Below are 27,892 nucleotides of genomic sequence, written 5' to 3'. Positions count from 1 at the left end.
GATTGAGAACGGCACCGAGAACAAAGCCGCGCCGCGGCGCGACGAGACGCGCGTCACGTCGCGTCGCGTCGCGTCGCGTCGTCTACACGCACCGCTGGAAAATGACAGACACGTGATCGATCACACACGCAGGTGTCATCGAACCAGCCGAATGACACAGTTCCGTCGTATATCGTGTACCGGGGGAAAATTAATTTTTCATCGGGGGACACGTGTTCCACACGGGTATCGCATCTTGTTTTCATTATTAATGCCGTTAATCCGGGACTCGTTGCGCCGCCGTTTCCCCGTCTCGTTGTACGTGACTCGTCCGAAAAACGAAATAACGGTAATCGGGCATTTAATGATTACGCAATGATTACATGAATTCGCTGAGAAAGATAGAAAGAGAGAGAGAGAGCAATAGAGAGAGAAGAACGATAGAGAAAGGTAGTGAGAGAGGCGGAATGAGAGTAATAGAGAGAGAGAGAGAGAGAGAGCAATGGAAAGAGAGAGTGAGAGAGAGAGCAATAGAGAGAGGGAGAGAGGGCAATAGAGAGAGGGAGAGAGAGCAACAGTGAGAGAGAGAGAGAGAGACAGAGTGAGAGAGTGCTATAGAGAGAGAGAGCGGGAGAGAGAAATAAAGAGAGAGCTATGGAGAGAGAGAATGTAGGAGAGAGCAATAGAAAGAGAGAGCTATACAGAGGGAGAGTGAGAGAGAGTGCAATAGAGAGAGAGAAAGAGAGTGAGAGAGAGTAATAGAGAGAGAGAGGGAGAGAGATAGCAATAGTGAGAGAGAGCTAGAGAGAGAGAGAGTGGGAGAGAGAAATAGAGAGACAGCTAGAGAGAGAGAGAGAGAGAGAGAGAGAGGGGGAGAACAATAAATAGAGAGAGGAATAGAAAGAGAGTGAGAGAGAGCAATAGTGAGAGAGAGAGAGTGAGAGAGAGAGAGAAAACAATGAGAGAAAGAGTGAGAGAGAGAGCAATAGAGAGACAGTGAGAGAGCAATGGTGAGAGAGAGAGAGAGAGAGAGCGCAATAAGAGAGAGAGAGAGTGAGAGAGAACAATAGTGAGAAAGAGAGAGAGAGAGAGGGAGAGAGTTTCCCCTCTAAAAGGTCTCCAAAGAGCATTAAATTCTCGAGCCAAAAATCCAAGAAAATAAAAGAAATAAATGACACGATTTTTAAATACGAAAAATAGCTCGTCACTTTTTGCTTTCCCCTTTCAAAATTCCTCAAAGAGCGTAACATCGTCGAGACAAAGATCTGCGAACACAGAAGAAAACGACGAGTCGTAGAATTTTGAGACGCGGAAGCAGCTCGTCGCGGCAATAAATCCACGGCGAAGGACAGGCGCGCGCGACGCGGACAAACAAGACGAATTTTTTAGCCGGCGAGGGGGCACCCCTCGCCTCGCGCGGCACCCCGCGCGAACTTCCCGGCAGAAACAAGGCGATTTCCCGGGGAATAACAGTTTCGCGGCTCGGATTCCGTCGGACGACGATTTTCGCCGTCGGTGCCCGGCGTGCTCGCCTCTCCGCCTCTGTTTTTCCGATTCCCGTCGGTTTCGATCCGTTTCTGTCGAAGTAATACAGAGCGCGAGCGTCCCGCGCGTTTCCGCCGGCTGAAAGTTTCCGGGCGGCCACGTACGTATGTAAATACGAGGCGGGTTCGTTGCTTGCGCGCACTGGAACACACACACACACATACACAGGCGCGCACACAAAAGTACATAGGCATAGATACACATGCACATACGTGGGCAGATACGGACACATTGGCGCGGGATCGATGATGCGCGTACGAGAACAGAAACGAGCGTCGATCAGCGAATGGCAGCGGCCGAAGGGGCTTGACCCGGTTACTCGCCGAGACCGTGCCCATTATTCGGCTTTTCCTCGAACAGAGGGAACCCAAATGAAGATCGATCCGCGGCCGTTCCCTCTGATTTATTCTGGAACCCGTTGCAACCCTCTGGAACCCGCTAAAATCCTGTGGAACCCTCTGTAAACCTCTGAAACCCTATGGAATCCATCGAAATCATCTGGAACACACTGAAACCCTGTGGAACCCTCTAGAATCCTCTGAAACCCTCTGAAACCCTATGGAACCCACCGAAATCATCTGGAACACACTGAAACCCTGTGGAACCCTCTAGAATCCTCGGAAACCCTCTGAAACCCTATGGAACCCACCGAAATCATCTGGAACACACTGAAACCCTATGGAACCCTCCAGAACCCTCTGAAACCCACTGAAACTCTCTGATTCCATCTGAAACCCTCTAGAACCCACTGAAACCCTCTGGAACCCTCTGATTCCATCTGAAACCCTCTAGAACCCTTCTAACACCCACTGGATCCCTCTGGAATTCTCTGAAACCCTCTGAAACCCACTGGAACTCTCTGAAATCATCTAGAACCCCTCCAAAACCCTCTGGAACCCTCTAGAATCCTCTGAAACCGTTCGGAACCCTCTGAAACCCTATAGAACCCACTGAAACCCTGTGGAACCCACTGAAACTCTGTGGAACCCTCAGAAACCCCTGTGAAACCCTCTAGAATCCGCTAAAACCCTGTGGAACTCTCTGAAATCCACTGAAACCCTCTGATTCCATCTAGAACCCTCTGAAACCCTCTGGACCCCACTGAAACCCTGTGGAACCCTCTAGAATCCTCTGGAACTCTCTGGAACTCGTCTGAAACCCTCTGGAACCCTCTTAAACCCTCTGAAACCCTCTGAAACCCACTGAAACTCTCTGATTCCATCTGAAACCCTCTGGAACCCTCTGATTCCATCTGAAACCCTCTACAACCCTTCTGACACCCCCTGGATCCCTCTGAAATTCTCTGAAACCCTCTGAAACCCACTGGAACCCTCTAGAATCCTCTGAAACCGTTCGGAACCCTTGGAAACCCTCTGAAACCCTATAGAACCCACTGAAACCCTGTGGAACCCACTGAAACTCTGTGAAACCCTCAGAAACCCCTGTGAAACCCTCTAGAATCCGCTAAAACCCTGTGGAACTCTCTGAAATCCACTGGAACCCTCTGATTCCATCTAGAACCCTCTGAAACCCTCTGGACCCCACTGAAACCCTCTGGAACCCTCTAGAATCCTCTGGAACTCTCTGGAACTCGTCTGGAACACTCTGAAACCCAATGGAACCGTCTGGAACCCTCTGAAACCCTCTGGAACCCTCTAGAATCCTCTGGAACTCTCTGGAACTCGTCTGAAACTCTCTGAAACCTTATAGAACCCTCTGAAACCCAATGGAACCTTCTGAATCACTCTAGAACCCACTGAAACCCTCTGAAACGCTATGGAACCTTCTGAAACCCTCTGAAACCCTATGGAACCCACCGAAATCATCTGGAACACACTGAAACCCTATGGAACCCTCCAGAACCCTCTGAAACCCTCTGAAACCCACTGAAACTCTCTGATTCCATCTGAAACCCTCTAGAACCCACTGAAACCCTCTGGAACCCTCTGATTCCATCTGAAACCCTCTACAACCCTTCTGACACCCACTGGATCGCTCTGAAATTCTCTGAAACCCTCTGAAACCCACTGGAACTCTCTGAAATTCTCTAGAACCCCTCTAAAACCCTCTGGAACCCTCTAGAATCCTCTGGAACTCTCTGAAACTCGTCTGGAACACTCTGAAACACAATGGAACCGTCTGGAACCCTCTGAAACCCTCTGGAGCCCTCTTGAATCCTCTTGAATCCGCTGGAACTCTCTGGAACTAGTCTGAAACACTCTGAAACCTTATAGAACCCTCTGAAACCCAATGGAACCTTCTGAAACCCTCTGGAACCCTCTGAAACCCTATGGAACCCTCTGAAACTCTGTGAAACCCTCTAATATCCTCTGATTCCGGCTGGAACCCTCTGGAACCCTCTGGTTCCACCTGATTCCCCCTGATTCCCCCTGATTCCCTCTTGTTCCCTCTGGTTCTCCGTAATTCCCTCTGGTTCCCTCTGATTCTCTTTGGTTTCGCCAGCGAGACGGGAGCATGCATGCGCGACGAATTTCAGGAACGCCCTTTCGTTGTCTTCCACGCCCATTTCGGCGAGATATCATCGCCGAGAAGCGCTTTCTTAGAACTGCCGCGTCGCCTCATCGGGTTTTTCCCGCTCGGTGCACCGTGGAAAATGGATCTCGAGGTCGACGAGATCGGAGAACGCTTGTGAGGACCATCTAGGCAGCCGTTTCTTCCGCCGACGTAACAGCGATGGTGAACGCCTCGCGCTGATGATAGTGGAACTTTGAAGAACGTTCAATTCCGGACGTCCTAAAGACGTCCATTTTAGGTCCGAACGTCGTACGCTGCAAAATGGACGTCTTTAAAAGGTCTTGTTCCAACGTTAAAAGAACGTTCAATTCTAGACGTCTTAAAGACGTCCATTTCACGTCCATTTTAGGCCCGAACGTCGTTCGCTTTAAAATGCACGTCCTCGAGAGGTCCAGGAACATTTGTGCGAAGACACAAATCAGCGATCTCCAAAAATGTCTCGCAATCCGAAAGTGGCGGGTTTCTTGGATCATTCGAAGCAACTTCTTCCTTTACAAAAATGTTCTCCGAGGCACCGTTAACGAGTTATCAACGAAAAACAGTGCACCAATAAGGATCGAGTACGGCTGACGCCAGGCGGCCCAGCCAACTGGCGCGCGAAGCCCAGTTCCGCTCATTGGCTCGCTCACCTCGCGCCAGCCGAGCTCGCCTCTCATTGGCGCACTGTTTTTCGTTGATAACTCGTTAACGGTGCCTCGGAGAAAATTTTTGTAAAGGAAAAAGTTGCTTCAAATGGCCTGAGGAACCCGCCATTTTCGGCTTGCGAGACATTTTTGGGACTCCCTGTATATACAGTATCAGACTCTGCACACAGTACACATCAGACTCTGCCGTCCAGAGAAATAGCCTCGCGCAGAATTCAGCCGTACCTAAAAGGTTAATAATAATCGTTTCTTCTCTTCCTAATTCTCCATTTTCTTTTGCTTAAAAACTGAAGCACAATTGGGTGGAATTTACCGTATCTTGCGAAACAAGAGGACTTGCGTTCTTCCAAAAGCTTCTCTCGACTTTTTCTTATCTTCCCTCGCCTTCTCCCGCCTCTTGCCCGGAAAAACGATAAACTCTGTTCGCGCTGAAACTGTAGCAGAAAGAACGGTGGGGGCGTAAAGAACGTTCTCTCAGGATCGTTTTCGGTTCATCCCGAAGGACCACAGCCCGCGCAAACAATCCTCTCGCGAGCCATAAGACGTCTTTGCGCAAAGATCCCCGGAACCTCGGAGATTCTATTCAAACATCATTCTCTCCGGAACCAATTTCTGGCGAAATTCTCCGCTGCCGCCCCCCATAAATCAAAAGCGCTTATCCGATTTGCCGGGATCTCGGCGCTCGTACGACGGACACGGGGTCCGTTCGGACCCGGACCGGAAATATTGATATCCGAGAGTCAGATTTTCAACATGAAATTCCAATTTTATATAAATATATATTTTATTTATATAATATAGCATAATAATAATAATAATAATAATATATATTTTATTTTAATATAATACATATATAATTTATTATAATATTATTATATTATATTATATTATAATATTAAATACAAAATATATGTTGCAAAGAAAATTGACAAATAAAAGGATAAACGATCGCAAGTATATCCAGTTATTTTTTATCAGAAAGTTCCGGCGTTCGAGGGTTAAAAAAAATTATTCGGTCGCTAAATGGTGGTCGAAGAATCTCGCGAGACGCTACAGAGAGAAATTACCTCGAATGGGACACTTTTGTTTCGGACAAGATAAATAATACAAACTAAACGATCTGTCTAATTCTGGTTTGAAACATTCGAAATATCAGTTCTTTTAACATAACGTAACGTAACGACCTTCAATACACAGGGTGTCCCAGAATTATTGCACAAGCTGAGATTATTCGAAGTAACTTTTATCTCAGCGAAAATGCAGTCCGCGACATCGATAAGATATACACAAATTTCGTAATGTTAAAATTATTTCGAAACCGAGGGATTCGCGAGATCGTTCGAAGCAACTTTCTCCTTTGCGAAAATTCTCTCCGAGGCACCGTTAACGAGTTATCAACGAAAAACCGTGGCCAAATGAGAGGCGAGCTCGCCGAGAAGCGGCTGCCGAAAATTGTCCCGCAATCTAGAAGCAGTGGTTCCCGAGGTCATTCGAAGCAACTTTTTCCTCTGCGAAAATGCGATCCGCGGCTCCGTTCGCGAGTTATTAAAGAAAAACGGCGACCAATGAGAGGCGCCGTCAGCTCGCCGCGCGCCAGCCGAGCCAATCAGCGGAACCGGGCTGCGCGCGCTCGTCGGCTCGACCGCCGCGCGCCAGCGGAGCCCCGAGCGCTCATTGGCTCGACCGCCTGGCGCGCTCGTTGGCCCGACCGCCGCGCGCCGGCCGAGCGCGCTCGCCTCTCATTGGCCACAGTTCGCTCGCCAGTAACTCGTGAACGAAGCCGCGGAGAAGATTTTCGCAAAGGAAACAGTCGCCTCGAACGACCTCGGGAAGCCCTGGCTGTACAATAATTTCGACACACTCCGTACGAGTCTCGTTCGCGATAGTTATCTCTTACGTTTCGACAGAGATCCCTGCTTAGGACAGCACACAGAGCGAGTGAAAGCATCTTCGTTCGAGCGATGCCAAGAGCCGTGTGTCTAGTGAATTCGATTTGAGTCGCGATCGAACCGTGGACGTTGTTATCGGTCGCCGAAGGATCGAGGTGAACTTCGGCGGTGTGCTCGATTCGCGTGGAGTCCGACAGATCGGCGCGCGCGTGTGTGTGTGCGCGGCTTCGCTCTCGGATGTTTATCGGTTCGTGTGGCAGTGTCGTGCGCGGCTGAAAAGCGAGGGGGAGCCGATCGACGGTGAACGGAAGCGGACCGAGGAGATAAAGGAGCCGCCGGGCCAGAAGAAGCAGAACCATGAGCAACTCCGGGGCGATTCCTCTGATCCTGGTGAAGACGGAGCAGCTCGTCGAAGGCAAGTACCGCTACCCCCACTCTCCCAGCGTTTCTCCCGTTGCCGGGAGAGATGCCGGCGTCCGCGACGTCCCATTGCGACGCGTTCTATACGCGCTGCCGGATGTTTCGGCCGAACTCGGTTCGCGCGGCTCGCTTCGGTGCACAGGAAACGACGTCGCAGCGCTACCCTATTATCGACCGGTCCAATAGAGAGATCTGTGTCAGCGACGCGCGTCTTCGGAGATCGGGAACGGTGATCTGGCACGGCGGAATTTTTCTTTCGGCTGCTGGACACGGTTTTTCGCCGGCGGACGAGTATCGACGAGTCGGTCGCGCGGTACGAGTTTCCATTATCTCGTATCGACGCGCCGGCTGGACGGTTTCCGTGCAAAAACCGGCGGAAAACGTGCGCGCCAAAGTATTCGAACGGCTTTCAAAACGCAATTACCTTTTTCGAACTGGGCGGAAGGGATTTGAATCTTTTTTTCAGGTGGGACTTGTCTACCGGACGATCAGCTAAATGCCTTTTTTTTAAATTATGCTATTACTTGGAATAAAAAAAAGAATAAAAGTGGATGTAGAATAGTTTAATTCGAGATATTTGGTGAATAAAAGATATTTACCAATGAGAATTCGAGCGTCGATATAATTTTTTATTGAAAATCGATTAGAAATATATATCATTTTGCTGGAAAAATAGATGGTGGACATTTTTTTAATAGAAACCCTGAGCGTACAATAATTTAATTCGAGATATTTGGTGAATGAAAAATATTTACCAATGAAAATTCGAGCGTCGATATATTTTTTATTAAATATCGATTAGAAATATGTATTGTTTTACTGGAAAACAGACGATAGAAATTTTTGCAACAGAAATCCTGGATGCAAAATAATTTAATTAATAATAAATACAAATATTTAATTTAATAATTAAATACCAATAAGTTAATCAATGGAAATTGATACGTTTTTCGACATCTTTTTCCCGACGGAAATCGAGAGATTTTCCGTTTCGCTGGAAAAAATGGGAAACGGAAAGTTTCTCATGATATTGTTAAAATTTTTACAAGAAAAAAATTGAAACGCTGTTATTTTATGTATAAAATCTAACGGTCGGAACTTCGCCAATAAGAATTCGGTGATATTTTTTTTCGGCGAGAAGCACCCGAGAATCGAATTCGTTTACGAATACGCGATGCGATTATGGAAATGAAATTTTCGACGAAGATTTTCGATGCGCGACAGTATTTTTCATGGAAATCTTGAGCACGGTAAAATCTTTCCGATCGGGACACGACAGAACGGATGAATTTTCCATAGGAAATTTCGGAGTGGACATTGGTATGGATGAAAATTCAGGGATCGAGGATTTTCCCGGGGATTTCGCGATAGAAACGAGAGAGAGAGAGAGAGAGAGAGAGAGAGAGAAAGAGAGAGGTCTAATTTTCTTTCGAAATGTGATGCTATGGAATTTTCAATTTCCAATTTTCAATTGCACATGAATTACAATTTTAAATTTTCAATTTTAATTAAACATGAATTTTTCAATTTTCAATGTTCAATTTCAATTAAACATGAATTTTAATTTCAATTATGATTACAATCTTAATTTTCAAATTCAATTAAACATGAATTTCAATTGCAATTTCAATTACGATTACAAAATTTCAATTTTCAATTTCAATTAAACATAAATTTCAATTTCAATTTCAATTTTCAATTTCACTTAAACATGAATTTCAATTACAATTTCAATTACGATTACAATTACAATTTCAATTTTCAATTTCAATTACGATTACAATTACAATTTCAATTTTCAATTTCAATTACGATTACAATTTCAATTTTCAATTTCAATTAAACACGAATTTTTCAATTACAATTTCAATTTCAATTTTAATTTCAATTTGCAATTTCAACCAATATTATTTTCAAGTCGGAACTTTTTTCTCGCAAACTTTTTCAACGCAAACTTCTCGAATGTTCGAGAACTCTTGTCCGCCGTTAATCTAAATTAACCGAGCAAATTAACACAGCGCCGTGAACTAATTCGAGCGCGATTCGAGGCGAATCAAAGGAGAAATTGAACATTCATCGACCGATCGGCGGGCACGTTTCGCATTAATACCTCATTATGCATGTTACCGTATGTAGGTTGATGCTATACAACTTTCGAAGAACTTTATGCCCCTGTGACTCGTATCACTTTGTCGCTCCAGGGATCGATACGACCCCGAAGAATATCTCCCCGGCGCTGCTCGGTCATTCGAAAATTGTCCGAGGAAATACGATTTTCGTTGACGCGAGCGAACTTCGGCGTGCAAGACGATTTATTAGCGTAGGACGCCGATGAAACGGCCAACCGCGCGGAGCACAGTGGCGCGAGCTTATGGCTGTTCGGGACTAAATCATAACTTCTGAACTGTTCAATTTTAATTTCAATTTTCAATTTCAATTTTTAATTTCAACTTCAATTGTCAAGTTTTAATTGTCAAGGTTAAATTTTCAATTTTCAATTTTCAATTTTCAATTTTCAATTGTCAAGGTTATATTGTCAATTTTCAATTGCCAGTTCTCGATTTTCAATTTCAACTTCAATTGTCAATTTTTAATTGTCAATTTTCAATTGTGAAGGTTAAATTGTCAATTTTCAATTTTCAATTGTCAATTTTCAATTGTCAAGGTTATATTGTCAATTTTCAATTGTCAAGGTTATATTGTCAATTTTCAATTGTCAAGGTTATATTGTCAATTTTCAATTGTCAAGGTTATATTGTCAATTTTCAATTGTCAAGGTTATATTGTCAATTTTCAATTGTCAAGGTTATATTGTCAATTTTCAATTGTCAAGGTTATATTGTCAATTTTCAATTGTCAAGGTTATATTGTCAATTTTCAATTGTCAAGGTTATATTGTTAATTTTCAATTTCAACTTCAATTTCAATTTTCCATTTCAACTTCAATTTCAACTTCAATCGTCAATTTTCAATTGTCAATTTTCAATTGTCAATTGTCAATTTTCAATTGTCAATTGTCAATTTTCAATTATCAATTTTCAATTGTTAATTTCCAATTTCAACTTCAATTTCAATTTCAATTACGATTACAATTTCAATTTTAATTTTCATTTTAATTTTATTTTTAAACGAGGGAATACAAGGATTATTTCGTCTTTTTGTCGAATCGAAAATATCTCTTAAATTATTTTCCTACGAATAAAGACTCTAGAGTAGATTTTAATTTTTTCCATTAGTCGCATCAGCGCCCCATGCTGATCGCTCGAGGAGGGTCTGGTCGGCACGGTGGTCCAGCTGACGAAGGGAGGGGGATGAGGGCAGTTTATTTCGATACCGTGTACGAACCTTTTAAGCTAGCTTGACGTGAACGGGCATAGGGTCAGCGCTAGATATCGAGTGGCTTCGACGGAAAATAGAGCGACTTAAAATAAACATTCGATATCAGTGTCATATCGCAGCGGCGCGCCGTGGAGAGCAGCCTTGAATAATCTAAAACGATAATTGCGATTCTCGAAATAAAATCGGCGGTGCCGAGCACCCCGTAAATTTAGACGAACGAGTCCGGCAAATTGGGCAAAAAATCGGGCTTCGTCAGATTCGGCAAATATTTTTCTCGCTGCTGGTCGCGAGATTTTCAATTTTCAATTGTTCAATTCTTTCAACTTTCAATTCTTCAATTCTTTCAATTTTCAATTTTTCAATTCTTTCAATTTTCAATTCTCAATTTTCAATTTCAACTTCAATTTCAACTTCAATTTCAACTTCAATTGTCAATTTTCAATTATCAATTGTCAGTTGTTAATTTTCAATTTCAACTTCAATTTCAATTTTCTATTTCAACATCAATTTCAACTTCAATTTCAACTTCAATTGTCAATATTCAATTTTCAATGTTCGATTATCAATTTTCAATTTTCAGTTGTCAATTCTCAATTTTCAATTTTCAGTTGTCAATTTACAATTTTCAATTTTCAGTTGTCAATTTTGGATTGGACATTGAAAATTGAAAATTGAACAATGTCAATGCTCTGTCCGACCAACGCGCTCTCATTCTACTGATTCGAAGATCGGCCGCGTCCGTTTCTTGCCCCGATCGATCACCAAATTTTCTTATGGACTCGCTTTTCGCAAGCCAATTTTCCTCTCTCGTTCGTTTCGTCGCGGTATAAATAATACAATAAACTATTCTCGCAGCGTTTATTCCTGCGATATTTTCAATCTGGCAATTTTAGTAGTATCTTTTTCTGGTTAATCGCGGTGGGAGATAGCGGATCCACGGATCTCTCTTTATAACAGTCACTTTTTCTCCTCATTTATTTTCCGCAAAAAGTCTCCCTAAAAATTACAATAAATTATTTTTATAACATTTATTCCTGTGAACATTTTAATCGGAGAATTTTAGCCAATTTTTTCCTTACTTTTCACGTCGGAAATAGTCTACGGACCTCCCGATACGAGACACTTTTCTTTAAGACGTCGACGTCTGACCAAGGCAGTCCTATTCTACTGATTCGTCCGATTCGCCTTTCAGCCGAGAAAATAAATTCCCGAGATAATTGTATCTTCGTCAAAATATCTCTGTCCGTCTAATGCAGCCATTTTCTGCTAGCTGAAATAATTTCTTCCGATGCTTTCATTAGCAATTGTTTATAAAAACAATTGCACGACAGTTTGTTAATCTGCTCTCCAAAAGTCTATAATTAAAGATCGTCCATATTATATATATTATATATATAATATATTATTATATATTATTATTATTATATATATATATATATTATATATATTATTATATTATATTATATATATATACAATATAATTACTCATTATTAAAAACAAACAAATTTGACAACGGCATTATTAAAAACACATTATGCAATATGTATATACATATTACGTTTTACATGTAATAAATCTAATTACATATGTTCCGGAATGAGGCTGTCTGACTAATATCGGCTCGTTCCACTGAATTTCACGATGATCCTACATAAAATAATAATTATCAGACCGCGGTCTTTTTATGCATTTATAGAAAATTCTGGACATTAATAATTTATAGATATTGTCAAATTTGTTTACTAAAAAAAAAATTGTTGTATCAGTTTCCAAAATAATTTATATATTGTCAAATCTGTTTACTAGAAAATGTTACATCACGTTTCAAAATAATTTATACCGTGTTAAATTTGTTTACTAAAAGTTGTTATTTCACCTCTTAAAATAATTTTTGCATTGTCAAATTTGTTCACTAAAAATTGTTACATCGCGTTCCAAAAATAATTTATACAATTTTCAGTGGCGCCACTGAGTCACCACTCGAGGGCAAAGTTAAAAACAAATGAATATTATTATTACATTTATACTATTATTAATATATATTATATTATATTATAATATTATTGTTATATATTATATTATATAATAATATTATTATTACATATTTTATTATGTTATATTATATTATAATATTATTATTATATATTATATTATATTATATTATATTATAATATTATTATTATATATTATACTATAACATTATTATTACATTTATAAATACATTTCTTTGTTCTGGCACAATCTGCGAGGAATATTTCTATTTCTATAATATTTCCGTATATAAAATTCCGCAGAGTCTAGATCGATCGTCGTAGCACAAAAACTCCTCGAAACCTGGTTCTTTTTGCAACGAGAGAATTTTAAGGAATCGGTGATTTCCCTTACATCGAGCAGAGAGCTCTGAGCTCAGTTCTCGCAGTCTTATTCCACACTGTCGATCGCAATTCCACGTCTCTTTTGAAGTTCACGTTCCACGTCTGATTAAGCCCGTCACATTCTCCTGGCTCCCTTTCATCATCATCCTCGTTATGGCAGTTTCTACATGACGCTCGTAATACTTTCCAATCTCGGCTCGGCAGAAATCTTTTCCTCTGCCTGCCACGCTGCCGCGCACAGTGTAACGAGTATGTACATACAGGGTGTCCGAGAAACGTCTCGCAATCCAGAAATGCCGGGTTCCTCGGATCGTTCGAAGCAACTTCTTCCTTTACAAAAATGTTCTCCGACGCACCGTTAACGAGTTATTAACGAACAAACAGTGCGCCAATAAGAATCGAGTACGGCTGACGCGAGGCGGCCCGGCCAACCGGCGCGCGAAGCCCAGCTCCCGCTCATTGGCTCGGTCGCCTCGCGCCAGCCGCGCTCGCCTCTCATTGGTCACTGTTTTTCGTTGATAACTCGTTAACGGTGGCTCGGAGAAAATTTTTGTAAAGGAGAAAGTTGCTTAGAACGACCCGAGGAACCCGCCGCTTTCGGATTGCGAGACATTTTTGGGACACCCTCTGTATAAAGGGCGTTCGAAATTATAAATAAATTATAACTTCTAAACTAATGAATTTTCGACCCAAGATCACTAATATCTTTTCAAAGGGGACACAAAGATGCGTCGATTTATGGAAATAAAAGCACGATTTTATTATCAAAAAGTTATGGTGATCTTAATTTTTTCTATTAAATAAATAATCGTTTATCAACTGTTTCAATCGATTCGCGAGATCTCTATTTTGCATAAAATCCCCTCGGACCGGTGACAACGTTAGTCGCGGATAGCTACTCGGTCGGCTAGGATCGGCTTGTTAAACAATGGCGGAGAGATAACTTTGTGTTCGCCGTAAAACGCGCGATAAAAGGAGAATGGTATTTCACTGAAAAGAACGAGGACTAGCTGGCTTGATATCTCTCCTCCTCTACGCGTCCACCCGCGCGAGAAATATTTGCATTCGTACTATTGTCGCTTTGCGTACCGCGGCGGGAGCTCCGCGTATCATACTTTTTCCGTATTGTTGAAAATAACGGGAATTTCATTCCAGGCGGAATGAAATTATTCTTCGATCGCGCGGTACGGTTCAATTCTGCGAAATTGTCCCTCGGCTTGCGATAAAAGATCAATTTAGCAATCAATTGCATAGGCGTGGAACTACTGGCACAGGGAAATTCGCGGCAACCAGAAATTTGGAATTTCCGGGAGAAATTGTTTTAACGATTTATAACGAGATTATTATTTCCCTTATTTGCTGCATCGACGTGGCAATTAATTGCATAGGCGTAGGACTAGCACAGGGAAATTCACGGCAACCCGAAATTTAGCATTTTCCGGGGGAAATTGCTATAACAATTTCTAATTAAATTATTAATTCTCGCCGCGTTTTCTAAATGCAGTAAATTCTCTGTAATTGTTCTTTAATTTGTAAATAGAAATGGACAATTTGGGAAGAGGAGGCACGATTATTCGAGCCTCACGGTTCATTTTTATAATTGTCGACAGTCGATAATTATTATATCGACGTGGCAATAAATTGCATAGGCGTAGGTCTAGCACAGGGAAATTCACGGCAACCCGAAATTTAGCATTTTCCGGGGGAAATTGCTGTAACAATTTCTAATTAAATTATTAATTCTCGCCGCGTTTTCTAAATGCAGTAAATTCTCTGTAATTGTTCTTTAATTTGTAAACAGAAATGGACAATTTGGGAAGAGGAGGCACGATTATTCGAGCCTCACGGTTCATTTTTATAATTGTCAACAGTCGATAATTATTATATCGACGTGGTAATAAATTTCATAGGCATGGGACTAGCACAGGGAAATTCACGGCAACCCGAAATTTCGCATTTCCGGGAGAAATTGCTGTAACAATTTCTAATTAAATGATTAATTCTCGCCGCGTTTTCTAAATGCAGTAAATTCTCTGTAATTGTTCTTTAATTTGTAAACAGAAATGGACAATTTGGGAAGAGGAGACACGATTATTCGAGCCTCACGGTTCATTTTTATAATTGTCGACAGTCGATAATTATTATATCGACGTGGCAATAAATTGCATAGGCGTGGGACTAGCACAGGGAAATTCACGGCAACCCGAAATTTCGCATTTCTGGGAGAAATTGCTGTAACAATTTCTAATTAAATGATTAATTCTCGCCGCGTTTTTTAAATACAGTAAATTCTCTCTAATTGTCCTTTAATTTGCGAACAAAAATGGACAATTTTATTCGATTATTCGCGCCGAAAGTGGAAATACAAATTGAAACGGTCTCGAACGGCGTGATCGCGACGGCCGATTGCGGGCGAAACGATTAAGGAACAGGCCCGAAGAATTTCGCTCGCAATCAGATCACAATTAAGATCCGCCGATTGAGCCGGCGAGGAAGTGCAGCGTTCGCTCTTCTATTATTTCAGCTAAGCAGGGGAGGAGCCGCCGCGCCGTGAAATCGGCGGCGCGGGTCCCACCGGGAGAGACAATCGGAGAGAGCTTAAACGCGCGACTTTCGATTAATATTCCATTGTCGCGTTCGCGCGCGACAGGTGCGAACGCTTAGCGTCCGTTCTATTATTCCGGCCGTGCGCTACGGCCCAGTCGTCCTACTATACGTTCTGTCCGTGAAACTAGACATTGTAAATGCCGCGCCGCGTCGCGCTGTAAATGCTTCGAGAATTAACGATCGACCGATTCAACTTGGCTCGAGTTACGCGCGGCGACCGAGAAAACGTATATCTTTTCTACTGGCCGCTTTAAAGAGGAACGCCGGCTTCTCCGACCTTTTTCTGCGAAGAAAAACGCGAAATCTTGTTTATTGATATATTAATATATTATATTGTGATATATTGTTAATTAATATATTACATGGTAATATATTGTTAATTAATATATTATGTGGTAATATATTGTTAATTAATATATTATGTGGTAATATATTGTTAATTAATATATTATGTGGTAATATATTGTTAATCAATATATTATATGGTAATATATTGTTAATCAATATATTATATGGTAATATATTGTTAATTAATATATTTCATGGTAATATATTGTTAATTAATATATTATATGGTAATATATTGTTAATTAATCTATTTATATATTAATTATCCACGGTATTTCACAGCACTGTCATGATTTTCATTTTAAATTCGACTTTTGGTATATTATAATAATTTTAGTATTATTTATGTACATTATATATGTATACATATTTTATAAATAATTCATACATTATATATATATGTTATTTTATATACTAATTCCCAATTTGTTTCCCCGACGGTTTTCTTACGGAGGCAGTTCTTTATTTCCGGAACGTATTTATTTATTTGTCTATTCATTTATTTACCTATTTATTTATTTATCTATCTATTCATTTATGTATTTATTTATCTATTTATTTATGTATTTATTCATCTATTTATTTGTGTATTTATCTATTTATTTATTTATGTGTCTAACTATTTATTTATCTATTCTATCTATCTATTATTATTTGTATAGATTTATATATATGTGGCTATTTCATTGAATTATAATATTTAAGACAATATATATATTATTCATTATGCTTATATTATTAATTATATTTATTATATTGCTATCATATGACTATTACAATTTCCAAAAAAATCACACAGTTTAAATTATTATATTTCCGTCCTCATACTTTCTGAAAAATTCGATTCCACTCCGAACCTATTATAGCCTGCTATAGTAATATTTAAACTCCCTAATTTCAGTCTCGTATATTAATTTAACATTGACCTTGACATAACCTTTTTTAGACTCGATATTTATTTATTCTATTTCGTCTCGAGCGTTCGACGCGCTCGACGGTAAAGAACCGCGGCTCTGAAAAATCGGCCGCGAGATATCTGGCTGGTCGCGAGGGGGTTAAACGAGCGGCAATTGTCCCCGGATTTCGGGCCGACGCGATACGGCGGCTATAGTTCGGCGCGCCACGTGTTGCGCGTTCTCTCTCTCGAACGGCGCTGCTCCGTTCGGCTTCGCCCGGCTCCGCTCGGTTCGGCTCGGGCGCGCGCTCGCCGCGTACCTTATCGGTAATCCCGATTCTCCCCCACTTTCCTCTTCCAGCAAACGGCACGGCCGCCGCTTCTTCCACCGGGAACGGCAGCTGTTCCCACTTTACGGTGGCTGCCTCGACACGAGTCCACGATCCGAACAATGGATGTTATGTCGCGGGACAGTTAATCTCTGACGTTCTCGGCTCCCGGTGTCGCGTGTACTCGGTCGGTAATGCAGACGTCGGCCCGATCCGTTCGAGTCAACTGGTTTTTCGGCGATTCTCGGCGTTTTTGTTCGCGGCGCTCGATCGCGACGCTGCGCGATGAATTTTTGGTTGACGGAAGTGTGGCCAACTTCGAGCGGCGGTAACCGCGCGAAAAATCTTCGTAGGATAATGATTGTATATTTAAACTCGGTCTGTTTTTCGTTAATAACTCGTTAACGGTGCCTCGGAGAAAATTTTTGCAAAGGAAAAAGTTGCTTCGAACGACCCGTGGTACCCGCCACTTTCGGATTGCGAGACATTTTTGGGACACCCTGTATATGTCTATAAATTGTGTCGACTGTGACAGACTAATATATATATATATATATATATATATATATATATATATAACGTAATAAATTTTCCATTCGTAAAACGAATTATTACAAATTTGTCGTTCGAACGATTTAGTTCCAGCTGCTTCGACACCGGCTTGTTTATTAAAATATTCGAAAGCCAATGTTCACGCTGATTGTATTATGGTTTCCTAATTTTACAGGGATTCGTGGAAAATGTTGAATAAGCAATCGACGTCGCAAAAACTAAATTTTTCAATCCTAACTCGACCAAATAACGTGCTTGAATTTCGTGAAACTTTCGTGGCCGTCGGCGTGTCAAAGTCAAAGCGTTAATTAGCCAGCGAGGATGGCGACAGATATTTTCCATTCACAGGGTTCAATTTCGAAAGTAAATTCCATAAAAATATTGGAGACATGAAATCTATACAAAAATCCAATTTATTCCGACTTTGCACAGTTGTTGTTACACAGTTGTTGCTCCAATGACGTGATTCCTGTATTTTAACCCGCCCGAGAAAGTCGAAGTCGCGCCCATGGTTGCACAGTTTAATATTTCGATCAATCAACAATGCTACGAACCGACGGCAAACGCGTCGATAAACAAGAACAAACATTTACGCATTAGCGAATTATAAATATAAGATAAAATTTAAAAAAAAATTATAAGATTATAAAATGAAATTAAAATAAAAATAAAATTATAATTATAAAATCATATAACCTCGAAGAGTGAGTTAAGTGCATTTCATGCGCGCGACGTTCGCGAATCACATGACACGCGCAACAGCCACGCTTCCAACACGTTCCCGTCGAATGAAAACCTCGAAACGCGCGCGACCGGACGATTTTTTGCGACGTCATAAAGCGCAACGGTCGACTGCGAAAACACAGAAAAATTAACACAGACAGAAATTCTCGTCGGACGGTGTTTTATCCGTCGGCTAATGGCGCCGGCAATTAGACGTGTCTCTCGTTTTCGGGCAAGAAGCACCGTGATCGGTCAGTTTTCCTCGGCCGCGTTCTCGATATTTTGTTTCTCCGTCGGGAAAACGAGGTAGCGCGGCGATCGCTTAACCTCTCCCGGGCCGCTTCACGGGGATACGAAGACGGAAGAGAGACAGTCGGGGAGTGGGGGGACTCGAGGGGGTCTCGAGCGTAAATAAGAAGAGATTGCCGGGATGACGGGATGCGGCGGCGGCGCGGCGGGGCGGAGGGGGAGGGGTTAGCGTTGGGAAAGTAGTTTCAGTCGTTAATGAACGAGCCACTCGGAATCGGGTGGGTATTTCGCTTCGAAAAGAGGCTGCCAGTGACACTTGAAATCTCGGCCTCATTATATCCGCGGTCCCACAAATGTCATTTCGACGGCGCGGCTCCCAGCCCCGGCCCTCAAAAAACTGGGTTGTCGCGAGCGAGCCTGTAACGCGAGCCATACTACGAGCCGCCGTATAACCGCCGATAAATAACTGATCGGCTTCGCTCGGACATCGCCGCGCGGCGCGCCGGTGGCGCCAACGGAGCGACGGCCCGTCGCCGAAATTATTTCACCGTTGTTTCAAGGCTTTAGGTTATGGTGCAGTGGGTGGTTGAAGTCGTCTCGACGCCAGCTACGATGTCACGCAGTCAGAAATATGTATCAACGTTCGAATGATCGAGGTGACCGGTATTTTCGACGGTAAGAAATCGGATTTCGCGATGTTTGAGTATTCCGATTTGCAGAAGAGCGAACGCTGGCCAACTTTTGTTGCGAACATTTTCTCGCTGGACTGTCGGACATGTCGGAAAAATCGTGCTCCGCTTTGGAATTGGTCGCGTAAATACATGCCGCGACATAATAACATAATTTATAGCGAACTTATATTATATTATATTTTATACTGATATAAAAGTTAAAATATAAAATTGTGAAAATACGAAGAAGCAATTTTATAACACTGTTTCACGCTCTATTCGAAATTTATCAAAGTAATCGAAAGAAACGGTTTATCTTTATTTAATATCTTTATTTTCTTGAAATCGACTTGGACAGATTTTTATTTCGCATCCTTATAATAAAATGTTATTATATCATAACAACATTTTATCAGTGCGTTTTAATTAACAGCGTTACAAAATTTCTCCTGTATCATCACAATTTCATACACATTTTAGCTTCTCAATTTTCCTATAAACGCGTCAAATCCGCCGTCCAGTTATAAATAACATAATGAAATCGCGTGGAATTGTTGTTTCAACTACATCCTCGTTTTGCATTATAAATGCATAAATTTCCGCGACCTGCTCTTATTATATTATTATATTATTATTATTACATTATATTATTATATTATATTATTATATTATTATTATTTTATTAATAATTATAATATAATATATTATAATATAATTAATATATATTATTATTATTATATATTATATTATTATTATATTATATTATTATTATATTATTATTAACCGAACGAACCAACATTTTCGGTTTCAAAGCTCCCGGAGAATTGCGTAGCCCGTTCGAAAAAAAGAAAAAACAATCGGTGAAAATATGAAAGTTGAAGAATTGACTTTCGGCCACGGATCGCCGCTCCGCCGGACCACAACCCTTTGCGACGACGCCTTAATAACCTCCCCCCCCCCTCCGCCGCCCTCTCCGTCCTGCTGCGAATTTATTTCACCGGGCAACGACCTGCTCTGACCCCCGCCATAAAAAAATTCTGCTTCACCACGGAATCCGGGACTCGGAGATTAGGGCTGTTAGGGCGGATGCTGATGATGATGGCTCGTGAACTTTTGTTGGTTATTTCGGCCGCGAGACGCGACGAGGGACATCGAGCTCCTTAAAATTACAAAATCTCTCCGCGCTTCGGGGACTCTCTCTCTCTCTCTCTCTCTCTCTCTCTCTCTCTCTCTTTCCTTTTAATATCAGAGTTCACCGTCGGGATTCTGGCTTTCATGAAAACAGAGATCCTTCAGGATATTGTTTTTGGAACATTAAGACAAAAACGTTCGACTTAAAATCACGGAATTAATTCTCTCATAATATTCTTCTACAAAATCACGAGAATTAATTCTCTCACGATATTCTTTTATATAAAATCACGAAAATTAATTAATAAATAATCTCGCGATATTCTTTTGTAATATCTTGTTTGTAATATTGTATTTTAACGCTAAACCTGCTGCCATGGTCAAGGTCGGTCGAATTACGTTGGTTTCTCATTTGAAAATCGTAAGAACAATCGAGACTATTTCATGGGAAACGTAAATTTGCGTGAATTACGTAATTGGAGCAACGTCAGCCGGTAACAAAAACTGGGCAAAATCTGAATAAATTGGATTTTTGTATAGATTTCATGTCTCCAATATTTTTATGGAATTTACTTTCGAAATTGAACCCTGTGAATGGAAAATATCTGTCGCCATCCTCGCTGGTTAATTAACGCTTTGACTTTGACACGCCGACGGCCATGAAAGTTTCACGAAATTCAAGCACGTTATTTGGTCGAGTTAGGATTGAAAAATTTAGTTTTTGCGACGTCGATTGCTTATTCAACATTTTCCACGGATCCCTGTAAAATTAGGAAACCATAATACAATCAGCGTGTACGTTGACTTTCGAATCTTTTAATAAACAAGCCGGTGTCGAAGCAGCTGGAACTAAATCATTCGAACGACAAATTTGTAATAATTCGTTTTACGGATGGAAAATTTATTACGTTATGTATATATTCGTCTGTCACAGTCGACACAATTTATATACATATACAGACGGTGTCCCAAAAATGTCTCGCAATCCGAAAGTGGCGGGTTCCTCGGGTCGTTCGAAGCAACTTTTTCCTTTACAAAAATTTTCTCCGACGCACCGTTAACGAGTTATCAACGAAAAAGCAGTGACCAATGAGAGGCGAGCTCGGCTGGCGCGAGGCGACCGAGCCAATGAGTGGAACTGGGCTTCGCGCGCTGGTTGGCCGGGCCGCCTCGCGTCAGCCGTACTCGATTCTTATTGGCGCACTGTTTTTCGTTGATAACTCGTTAACGGCGCCTCGGAGAACATTTTTGTAAAGGAAAAAGTTGCTTCAAACGACCCGAGGAACCCGCCGCTTTCGGTTTGCGAGACATTTTCGGGAATTTCCTGTATAATGATCTCAATAATTTGAATGATTGAAATATTATGAAGGCGATCATGGTTCCTGGCAGAATTTTTACCGAATCACGCGACTTTATGGGGCGAGCGATGCAACTGTGTCTGAAAATCAAGGAGGTCACCGGGGATCGATAAAGCCGTCGAAGGGAACAACAAGATCGAACGCGCGTCGATCAGACCCTCGAATTTCGGCCGCAATATTCATGGCCAGCCGAATATTCACATCCGGCCGGATCCTTAATCCGCTCCACAAATTCAGTGTCGCAAACAATAGGTCCGGCTGTTTCCGGCAGAATTTGCCTAATCGCGGCGGCAAATTCCCGGCGAAGGTATTTGCCCGCGAATTTTCAACTCGGCCAATCACAAGTGATTTCATCGTAACGGTAATAACTAGGCGCTCTGGACTGCTTGAAACACCATCGCCGATGGTGTTTTCACCACTTTTCCATTTCTGCGACAGAATTTTAACCGGAAACCGTTCCCTTTGACGCAAAATTCGACGTATCAATCGTTTCGCGAATTTCATGACTTAATGTATATCACGTCGATATCATTAGCGTCAATATTATTAACGCCAATATTGTTGATGCTGATATTATTAATGCCAATATTATTTTATCGACGACTGTGCGCACTCGATAATGGAAAATTGGCAAACGTGATGCGAGAGACACCTGCATCGACTTCGTAAAATTTCGGTTTTGTAAAAATTTCTGTGAACCGTTCGCAATTTTCTAGGTTAAACAATATAAGATTATTTCATAAATTGTGATCATACTCTCTTTAACCGGAGATAGTTAGTTAGTTGGAGATTTCAATTTCAATGATTCGGATTGTTGAAATAAATATTCTATTATATATATATTTATTATTATATATTATATTATATATATTATATTACTATTATTATAATATAAAAATATATATATATAATGTATAGAATTATAATAATAGTAATATAGTAATAATAATAATAAATAATAATAAATAATAATAATAATAATAGTAATATGATTTATATAATTTATTGATTCTATTGAATTTTTATTTATATAATTAATATATATATAATCAATAAATTATATAAATGAAAATTCTATAGAATCAATAAATTATTGAAATCAAAAATCAATAGAATCAATAAATTATTGAAATCAAAATTCAATAGAATCAATAAATTGTATAAATCAAAATTCACTACAATTAATAGATTATAAATTAATTTCACGAGCAATCAAAAAAATGGCTATGTACATTTCAAAACATCTGTGCGATAATTTGTTCATAATCTCCTTAAATTAATAATTAATCAAATCTTCTTAAATTTTTCGAATATCTTAACAGTTTGATATTTTCTCCATTAAGAAATATAAAAACATAAATCCATAAAATCCACAGTACAGTAATGTCTCTCTAATTGACGCTCTTGATTGTTCCCGAAAACGGACAATTTTGGAAAAGAAGATATGATCGTTCGAGCCTTAAATTAATCAAGTTTTTATACTTGTCGATAATTCGTAACTGTAAAGCGAGCCAATCGTATCTCCTCTTCCCGAATTGTCCATTTTCGCGAGCGATCTAAGCGTCAATAAGGGAGACATTGCCGCGGTCCCGCGACAATTTTTCTTTTTTGTTCCGCCGATCGTGCCGCGGGAAAAGCAAAGTAAAGCAACCGATAAATTCCGTTAGGATGAAACGTGCAGATAAGAGAAGGCGGTGCGGTTTCTAGGGTAAGCTAATTAAGGCGACTGATTGATTTATCCTGCCGCGGTGGAATAAAATTACACGCTGATTTTCCGTGCAGTTAAATAAATGTCCGGTTCCGCTCGATTGTCGATAATTTCTTCGGTCGTTCTTCTTCCTTCCGTTCTTCGTTTTTCCTTTCTTTCTTTTTTTTTTACGTCTCTATCGATCATCGGCCAGCACGTCGTCGACGGGACCGACGACGACGATCACGGCCGCGGCACACAACAATGGGTGTCTCTCGCCCATAAACCGACACGCACGCGATCGCGAATACACACGATTGCCTTCTTTGGCTGATTAATGAACAGTCGTACGGGATCGACGTACCCGCGTGTGTTTCGACAGCGTCGCGATAAGCGGCTTGCAAATTAATTAAATTCAACTGGAATCGATAGTTCCAGCTGACGTGGCGAGCGAATGAACCCCCGCCGCCGCCGCGTACTGCTTCGGATTACGGAGTGTTGGGCAAACGTTCGTTCCATTGACGAATGACAAATGAGAATTGCAACGCTTTCTCGTTCGTTGTTCGTTGATGACGTGTGAGTAGTACGTTTATTCGTGAAAACAAGGTTTGGTCGAACTCTGAGATGCGAATTTTTATTCGTTGCGAGCGAGCGATCACTGAACTACAATCATTTCTCCCGGAAATGCCAAATTTCGGGTTACCTTGAATTTCCCTGTGATAGATTCTCTGACAGATTTTTCTTTATTTCTTTTTTAATAATGTTTATTTCTTGAAACTTGTCGCAGATCGTTGGTTTTATCGCGGGCGAGAAATAACGTAATAATAATAATAATCCAACGATAGATATTTTGTTTATGTCAAGGTTATGTCAAGGTTATGTCAAAAAGGTTTGGTCGAACTCTGAGATGCGAATTTTTATTCGTTGCGAGCGAGCGAACACTGAACTACAATCATTTCTCCCGGAAATGCCAAATTTCGGGTTACCTTGAATTTCCCTGTGATAGATTCTCTGATAGATCTTTCTTTCTTTTTTTTTTAATAATGTTTATTTCTTGAAACTTGTCGCAGATCGTTGGTTTTATCGCGGGTGAGAAATAACGTAATAATAATAATAATCCAACAATAGATATTTTGTTTATGTCAAGGTAACTATAAAAACGGAGACACAAGGCTCGAATAATCGTATCTCCACTTCCTAAATTCACCATTCTTGTGTGCAATCTGAGCGCGAATTAGGGAGAAATTACTGTACTAGGTACGTGCGCGTCGAATCGTGTCATGTGGCCTCCGAATTGCCTTGGAATCGTGTCATGTGGCCTCCGAATTGCCTTCGAATTATTTCATGTGGCCTCCGAATTGCCTTCGAATCGTATCATGTGACCTTTGAATTGTCTTCGAATCGTGTCACGTGGCCCCCGAATCGCCTTCGAATCGTAGCAAAAAATTAGAAATAAAAAAGTTAAGTCATCCTTTTTATTCGAGCATTGCTATGCGTTTGGGATTGGACGAGGTTAACAACCGCGAGTCGCGATTGTCTTGAAGTTCGAATCGCGAGGACAATACTTGTTTAGGATTGGACGAGCTTATTAAACGCGAGTCACGGTTGCCTTGCGACAAGTAGATTCGAATCGCGAGGAAAATGCTTGTAAACAGTGCCATACGCTGTGGAGAGACGGAGAAGGACGCCTCCGAGCCAGCGACGAAGGCAACCGAACCGATGAGTCATCCGCGTCGCCGGCTAGCGAGCGGAGATTGGTGCTCGCTCGGAGACCGGCAGCCGTCTCCCTCTCTCCCGCGGCGCAGTCGTGGACGATATACGCCGGGACGCAACGGTCATTCCGTCTCGTTCTTCGCGAATTCTTTGAGTAACCAACGTTAAGCTATACTAGCTAATTAGTTTACCGCGCTCGTACCGAGTTTTCCACCGTTCTTCGCGCGAATCAGCATGCTTCGCTGTTCGCTTTAGCACTACTGTGCTTCGATCATTTTATAACGCAATACTCGCGTCGTAAGAGATTCAAAGGGAGCGTAAATATTACGCGTGCATTTATCAAAGGTAATTTCGTCCGTTACACGGACGAATATATTACACAAAATACACGTTCCTGTTTCCGAAGCTCCTTCTATCCTATCGCAATGCGAGGTACTCTTCGTGTTGCGACGGAAAGCGTCCGACCATTTCGAATCGGTGCCGAACACTATGTACTTATATTAATGTAACGCGCGCGCCTGGGGAAAGATCGTAAACGGAACCGAAGTGTCTCGTTCGTTGTCGCGTTTACATGTGTTTCCGGAAGCCTGTAGTCGATAGAAATTTATGGTTTGCGCAATCATCCCCGGGATTTCCAGGAAGTCTGCCGACTGAAACGGCTGCAATTAATTCCTCGTCGCGCTCCCTAATAAACGTCGAACGAACGAACGCGTGCACGGACCACATCGGCGCGAGCGGGCGCGCGCGCGCGCGCGGTGTTCAGGAGCCAATGAAACCGAATAACCCATTGCCCCGCGGGCTGAACGGAAGCCGGTCACCATTTGCGCGGCGCTGTTTTCAATAACGTCGAACCATCGGCGTATTAATTAGATCCAGGTGCGCGCTCGGTAATTGCGCGTGGCATCGGTGCCGCGCGTATAATCAATTGAACATTCGGATAAAACTGTACCATTCCGTAATCCCTGCGATTAATAAGAGGATAAAGCGGCACTTTCGACTTTACAAATCACGGAATATACGTACAAAAAAGGTATTATTTTCATAGTTCCGGAATATTCGTGACGAATTATCGATTCTCGCCGAAAGGGACGTGGAAATTAAATATGTACGGAAATATTGTGAATTATGCATTTGTGAATTGTAAAATTAATGAAGGTGGAAGAGGATCTTGTTCGAGGGACATACTTATTTAATAGATAGTAAAATATAATATATATTTTATTAATTGTTATATATTTTATATAATAATATTATATTATATTATTATTATTAATAATATATTATATAACATAATATATAATATATATTATATATCATCATTATTAATATTATATATTTTACTATATATTATTATTATATTATTATATAATTATATTATATTAATAATATATATTATTATTATATAATAATATATAATATAGTTCTGCACTATATGTCGATTGCACTATAAAATTAGAGAAAAATTGGAAAAGCATTATTTTAATTTCAAGATTTTTGTTAAAAGCGAAGAAGTTCAATTTATATTCGTCAATCTTAAAAACAATTTTAAAAAAAAATGTGAAGAATGTATTTTCATTGGGGTAAAATAATTTTAAAAACCTTTTCGAACTATACACATGTCGATTGCACTATAAAATTACAGAGGAAAATTGAAAAAGCATTATTTTATATTCAAGATTTTTGTTAAAAGCGAAGAAGTTTAATTTATATTCGTCAATCTTAAAAACAATTTTTAGAAAAATGTGAAGAATGTATTTTCATTGGAGTAACATAATTTTAAAAACCGTTTTGAATATATATGAATATATATATATATGTCGATTGCACCATAAAACTAGAAAATAGCAATGTTTGATAAAGCGCATATACAATTTGCATTGCATTCGCAACTGTTTCGCGACTTACGGGGTTGTATTCCCGTTTCATTGGCGCGTCAGTCAGGATTTTGGTGGGGGGGGGGGGGCTAATAAACGTCCGCGGGCGAGCTCGAATTAATTAATCACGGCCGTGACGAGCATCTGCGATCGACGACGCGACGTCGCGTCGACGCGATTCATTCGCGTTACGTAACGACGACACGCAACACCTAGGCTGGATCAAGCGATCAAAAGGTGCTCGAAGCAGTGCTGTTACGATCTTGTGTCGTCGCGATACCGCGATCCTTCAACTGCTCGACACCTCTTCGTGCCGTAGAGTCTCAGAGTTCCGTCTGCGATCAAGATAAAATAATTAATAGAGAAATAATAGTAAACTTGATGGTTATTGCCAAGCGGTAATAAATAATAAAATAATAAGTTAGTAAATAAATAATAATAAATATATAACCTTGATAAGTCCCAAAAATGTCTCGCAATCCGGAAACGGCGGGTTCCTCGGATCATTCGAAGCAACTTCATCCTTTACAAAAATGTTCCCCGAGGCACCGTTAACGAGTTATCAACGAAAAACAGTGCGCCAATAAGAATCGAGTACGGCTGACGCGAGGCGGCCCAGCCGACCGGCGCGCGAAGCCCGGTTCCGCTCATTGGCTCGGTCGCCTCGCGCCAGCCGAGCTCGCCACTCATTGGTCACTGTTTGTTCGTTGATAACTCGTTAACGGTGCCTCGGAGAAAATTTTTGCAAAGGAAAAAGTTGCTTCGAATGACCCGAGGAACCCGCCACTTTCGGATTGCGAGACATTTTTGGGACATCCTGTATATGTATATTATTTTTAGACGTTTTATGGAGAATCGAAGAACAAAATTCTGCACTCTAGGTTATTGCGAAGTTGAAGGCACGGCCTCGATTCGAAGCACCATAAAACGGTAATAAAAAAATCGTGTATCAAGTTTTCGGAGTTTGTTGCGAAGAGAAAGCTCCGATCTGAAACTCTGTGGCAGATACAGTCGCGAAGAAAATTTTT

General features: G+C 41.0%; 1 protein-coding gene across 6 annotated transcripts in view; it reads left to right on the top strand.

The window, feature by feature from the left end:
- The window catches only part of kcc (solute carrier family 12 member kcc), a 275,901-nt gene that overhangs the window by 88,604 nt on the left and 159,405 nt on the right, over window positions 1-27,892 (top strand). Inside the window, exon 2 of one of the 6 annotated variants that reach the window (XM_033472201.2) lies at window positions 6,611-7,007. The exons of the other annotated variants lie outside the window; for them this stretch is intronic. Within the exon in view, the coding sequence (XP_033328092.1) occupies window positions 6,950-7,007 (58 nt within the window). The 5' untranslated portion in view covers window positions 6,611-6,949. The remainder of the gene's footprint in view (window positions 1-6,610; window positions 7,008-27,892) is intronic. 6 annotated transcript variants of the gene reach the window in all.

This window comes from Megalopta genalis, unplaced genomic scaffold, assembly GCF_051020955.1.
Source record: "Megalopta genalis isolate 19385.01 unplaced genomic scaffold, iyMegGena1_principal scaffold0037, whole genome shotgun sequence".
NCBI lineage: Eukaryota > Metazoa > Arthropoda > Insecta > Hymenoptera > Halictidae > Megalopta > Megalopta genalis.
Note: the sequence above shows the minus strand (reverse complement) of the source record. Positions and strands in the feature narration are given on the sequence as shown.